The 6,000-nt window shown below is 43.6% G+C and overlaps 1 protein-coding gene across 1 annotated transcript in view; it reads left to right on the top strand.

Annotated features, from left to right (window-relative positions):
- The window catches only part of zdhhc8b (zinc finger DHHC-type palmitoyltransferase 8b), a 65,223-nt gene continuing 59,223 nt past the window's right edge, over positions 1-6,000 (top strand). Inside the window, exon 1 of the mRNA XM_061072152.1 lies at positions 1-104. Within this exon, the coding sequence (XP_060928135.1) occupies positions 1-104 (104 nt within the window). The remainder of the gene's footprint in view (positions 105-6,000) is intronic.

Raw genomic sequence — 6,000 nt, 5'->3', positions numbered from 1 at the left:
ATGCCCACCAGCGCTGGAAAGAGATTTAAACCCACCAAATACATCCCGGTGTCCACTGCTGCCACACTGCTCGTTGGGTCCACCACTTTATTTTTCGTTTTCACGTAAGTTTTTTTTCCTCTTCTCCCCGTTATCATGTGCATGCATAGGGTTGTGTCTCCAGATTACACACACACACACACACACACACACACACACACACACACACACACACACACACACACACACACACACACACACACACATAGGAGTGGATCTGAAGTTTGCATGGGTGGATTCAGTCACTGAACTGGAGTAAGTGTTGTTTTCACAGGAGTGGGTCTCATCCAGTTGGGATCTGGGGGTCTTTGCAAAGAGCAGCCTCTCCTCTGCAGCCCCCCACCCCATGCAGATCGTTCTAGGGATTAAACCTGCAGGGTCAAACTTCCGGTGTGTGAGTTTATAAAGAAGCAAGCACAGCTCCTGGGCCTGTTAGATGCTCACTTTCCATTCAAGATGAGACGCTGCAGGCAGTTGTTGGTACAATTAAAATGGTTGCGTTGGGCCAGCAGGCGGCTGTGTGTGTGTGTTGTGTGTGTTTGTGTAGGCGGCTGTGTTTGATTCCCACTCATTTGGGATCGTTACAGTGTCACACACCACACATGCAAGAGGCACTAGTTACTCTAGGTGAGGGGTTGTTGGGAGAGTGGGGTCCTGCAGGGGGTCCCAAAGCTATGACTCACACAATCCACCCCACCCCACCCCACCCCATGTGTGGTCTCCTGACCCGAGAACAACAGGTCCTCCCTCCCTCTCTCCCTCAGCAGATTTCCTTTCAGCTCAAGTGTGGAGATGAGCTGGTGATAGTGCTCCATCCTCAGCAGCTGATGATTACACAGTCACACAGTTTTATCAGCTAAAGGGTCTCAATCCCTGCCAAGGACCCCCCCCAAATAGGGAAGCTCTCACCACAGGCCCCCAACTCACTCCACCTGATAATAGAGGGAGATAATAATGGGACATAAATGCAGAGGTGGTGACGCTGTGGATGACAGCAGAGAGTGAATCATCATCCTCACATTCATTCTCCTCCAGAGCTGACCCGCCCCCAGGTGAGCAGATTAGCAGTGTAATCTACGTCATGACAAGGACACAGAAGGGGGGGGGGAGGCGGAAAATCTCTATGAATGACGTGTGATGTAGACGAGCTACTGTAAGAAGCATAGATCACTCACTCTTCCTCCTGGATAGAGTCCCTGTCTGCAGAGGGATCAAACTGCAGCAGTGATTCCTCGCCCTCTGATGATTGGATGTTTGACAGTGCTTTAAAAGACCATATGTCACAGTGACCAATGGGAGAGACATGTTGGACGCAGTGATGATTCACCAAAATCGCACCATCTATTTTCTAAGGCATTTTCTTCTTTACATGTCGTATGTTACGAGCTCTTGATGATCTTATGTTGTGTGTGAATTTTCTGGCTACAAATTGCTTTTTGTCCACATCTGCATGACATTTTTTTTATCTCAATAGTAAAATGTAAGCAAGATGTATTTAATGCTAAATCTGGCCCACATGGACGAATGCATGAAGATATAGAGAAATGCTCTGGCTGCACTATGAGCGGCTCTGCACTCTCACTCTCAGGTCAGTGACCGCGACCGAGTGAAACATATGGTGTTTTGTGGGATGCGCCAGTAGGATGTATCTTTAAAAATCCCAGCATTTCTCAGTGTACTGTCCGGGGCGTTGCTTAAACAAATCCTGATTTGTGAATCAATGAATGTATACATTTGGGATCAGAGATTCAGTCACAAAGGTTGCTTATAAATATCTATTGAATTATTAGTGTGAGTTCACTCTACACTTTAAGGTTCACCCCCTCAGCAGATGGTTAGAGGGTGAGGATTAAGACTTTAGTCTGCTCCTCTTCCATTTCCTCTTAAAAAAAAGGCCCAGAGGATTGAGCTGTGTGTAATGGAACCCCCCCGGGGAGCAGTGCACGTCCAAACTAGGACAATCCTCCTCATCATCAAACGCACATCCATTCCATCCATTATCTTGGACCCAGTCTCAGGCTGCTGCTGCTGCAGAGCTGCACATAAACGCCACTAGCCACAGAACAGTTATAGACCTTTTGTGTTACGTCTCTTAATCAGTATAACATGCACTGAGTGCAACAGTAGCAGCAATTTTAATATTCATATTGCCAGTGTGGTTTGGATGCAGACATGCAGGAGTAAAACTAAAGAGCTAGATCACTACCTCATGTGCTCTCATGTACAGCAGAGCGTCGGGGACACAAATCTTTTTTTATTCCCAGGCTGCAGTGTGTTAAAGGTCTCACTGCTGTCAACAGAACAGGCCACTTGGTGTCATGTGGGCAACGGAGGATGAGACCTGGGGTCAGCACTACACACACTCACACACACACACATACACACACACACACACACACACACACACACACACACACACACACACAGGGTTGGGTTTGGCTTGCGGATGTCTGACAGTTTGTGTTTCTCCACAGAGATTGAATTAGGTCGCATTAGTACAGAATTATTTATGTACACACAGCATGACCACTCATCACTCATCATAGAGAAATACTGAAGATACGTCTCTAGTCCTGGTTTAGCAATCACAATATAGTCCCAGTCATATCTGGATCAATAACTTAGAGCACTGACTATATATATAAGTCTGTCCCTGTGCCGTATGGCTGCATTAAAGAAGCTTTCTTCTACCTTTTAGTGCGGCGCTGCTCAGAATGGCTTAATCACTGCCCTTGACCATATGCCAAATGAGTAACCTGCTCTCATTTGATGCAAGCTTAATAGTCCACACTTCAGGGTGCGCATGGCTAGATATATGCATCGATCCACCGATCATCTGGACAAGACCTACGTGCTCAGCAGTTTTGTGTTTGTGCCGGCTAAATAATCAGAGTGCACGGCGGCATTTGACCAGAATGAGAGCAGAGCTGTGCACGAGATAGAGCCTGACAGGAATCTAATCTCCAGCTTCCACATCTGTTTCCTCCTTTTCACGTCGGATCCATGGAATCAGTCTTCATTCATATCCTAAAGCATGCTTTGTTTTGTATTTGTGCTCCATTCAGAATTTCCAGCGTGTTAGTGGAGAGAGTGACAAGCTGTGAACAGATGGGAAGAGGGGTTGAAACTCAATCACGATACACTGTTAAAAATGTTCCCATTCAGTGGGTTCTAGATATGGTGGCACCTATATGGTAAATGGTTTCATACGGAGCCACTTTACATGATTCATCACAGAGCAGCTGTTTTATTGTAAAATGTTTGAGGGAACCTGGAACAAAATGTTTACAGTGTGACAGTAGTTCAGACATGCCCCACTTCAGGCATTAAAAAAAACTAAACACCCACAATCTGTCTCCCTCAAAATGTACATCTGTCATTAACAATGTTTGGGGGAACATCAAATAACAAAGGATCCAAGTGGAATTTTAATAAAGTTGCTCAATAGCACCAGCAAACCTTTAGTTTTTTTCCCAACAAAATCCAATTAATTCAACCTGATTTCACTCTCTATTCCCCCCTGCTCATCCAGGCCTCCTCTGTAATGTCCATATGCCCCTAAACCCAATACCAGTACAGGAGTATAGTACCAAGTACATCCTAGAAGTATAGTAGCAGTGTAGCCTTCTTCTTGGAATCTAAGATAAGATACAGAGAGAGACATGGCGCACTTAGAGTAAAACTACAACACTAAAGAAAGGTTCTTCACCCTCCTTATTTAAGTCATAATTTAAAGTATTTATATTATATCATGAGTTCCACAGTGGATTCAGCTGTATACATCTCATTTTGAGTATTAATAGTAAAATGAGGGATACAAATTTCGTTGGCTAATGTGAGCTAACATTAGCTAGCATTAGCCAAGCTGTTTTCTTGAAATAAAATATTTTATAAAAAGGAAGAGAAGGCATACTACCACTTATACTTATTCTGCTTGGTGAGCCACCTACTTTATTCATAGATGATAACACAGTTAATGCACATTTTAACTAGCTTGACATATACATGCTGAAGAAACATAGATGGTTAAAGTTCAACAGAAATGTCTGAATAAAAGACAGTGCTAGCAAACTTGGTTACCGTACACTTCCTATTGTTACAACATTGCTGGCTCAACGTCAAATATGTCAGTTTTCCTCTATTTTCTGTGAGATTCTAATGTTGAACCTTTTAGCCGCATACATTCTCTTTCCTGTAACATCACGGTTTTCCCCTTTTATTTAATTAAGGGTCTAAAAAGTTAATTGAATGTTGGTTCATTGATCCTTATCCGCCTCCTGCGTATGATTATGTATGCTGAGCTGCTGTCGTCTTCTTGTCAAGGGCTTCGGTTAACAAGCCTGTAATTATTTATGGCTCACTGCTTGGTATTAGTGTCCATTAGAGGCAGGTTTCCTTCCTCCTGTGTGACGTTAGTGGCTTCGAGGCGTCCTGTGTTTGACTATACTTCAATGAATTGTTGGTTTAACTTGTCCTGTTTATGCTCAGTGCGGGGGCCAGGCCGTCTTTGCTGCCTGTTTTAAATATTGCTCAAATGGCACTGGGACTGATTTGGTTTTAGTTTGTTTATTTAAATGTGTGTTCAAGGATATGGCTTAAGTTTGAGATGATGTAATTGCAGAGCATTTCTCAGGAGGGGGGAATTACTAACTCGTATGTTATTGATTTACCCAAACAACTCATTAATTGTTTGCACTTGTGAAAAAGCATCTTACAAATCTAGAAACACGAGAATCTTGCCCTTTTCATGTGCATTTAGTGAAAAGGACTCACTGACATGCTTGCACAACTTTAATCTCCAAGTAAGCTTTACAAAAAGATTGTCTTCAACATGTCCGACCCATTTTTCCATCAGAACCATTCACAGAAATATTCTGTGGCCACGCTGTCACTGCTTTAGGTTTCAGCTCCTCCGATGAGGTGGAAAAGGAGCTATCCTGTCCTCATGTCACACAGGATCACACTTTGATCATTTTGAAGAAAAGACAAAAGTAGTCGATAGATGTACAAGCCCATCAGAGCTAAGACATCCCCCTTCACCAAATCCATGTGGTGCAGTCAGCTGGTTTATACAGATATCTCCTTTTTTCCTCTCACTTAGGATAAAACCAGCAGCAGCTAGGTGCGGCGTTCCTTGCTTTGTCCGATTAGATAACGATGTAATTCCCTCTTTGGGCCTCGGTCATCCATCAGCACCGTGGAGCGAAGGTCTGGCGACTGACAATCACAGTTCAGGGTTGTGTCCTTTCTGCTCTCAGAAAGTACTCAAGAGGGCAGGAAATAATGAAAGCAGGAACCTTATTTCAGCTTGGGCTAATTCAGAAGATAAGGCAGGAATTATAAATTGACCTTTAGCTTTTTTTTTCTTAAGTGTCTTATTGCTTTATGCTAGAATATTCTTAGCCTGTTTGGTGGTTTATGGTTAATGTTCTTTCTTATTATATGTTATGGTTTGCCACAGGGCTTGGTTCCAACCCGTGGTATTATTACTCATTGACCGACACTCTGCTGCTTCACAGTGTCTAAGCTGACAGAGCAGCCACATCGTGTAGTGGTGGTTAACTCGGAGGGACTGACTCTATTAACGGGGAAGTTTCGAATAGTCCTTTCCTTGTGTCCCATCCCCCAGTTTCATCAATAGAGACCTTTAAGTTCTCTCTGTCTTTGATACCATCACACAGCTTCAATCTCAGGTCTTTCTATTTAAATCCCAAAGTGTTCTGCTGTTTCCCTTTACACCGATCAGCCACAGCATTAAAACAGGTATCAGGTTTTAAAGTTGCAGCTGACTGGTGTTTTATATGGTGTATATACAGAACTCAGACAATAACACATATGCCACTGGTAGATCTAGCGGGTCCTGAGTGGTGCTGTGTAGAATGTGGATGTGGACCCAGCCTGAGCCTGTAGGGACTCAACAAGACAGGCCGGGTTAAGACAAACATTCTGAAACGATTTCAG

The sequence above is a fragment of the Limanda limanda genome, chromosome 5 (genome assembly GCF_963576545.1).
Source record: "Limanda limanda chromosome 5, fLimLim1.1, whole genome shotgun sequence".
NCBI lineage: Eukaryota > Metazoa > Chordata > Actinopteri > Pleuronectiformes > Pleuronectidae > Limanda > Limanda limanda.
The sequence above is the reverse complement of the archived record's forward strand: the minus strand, read 5'-3'. Positions and strand labels throughout refer to the sequence as shown.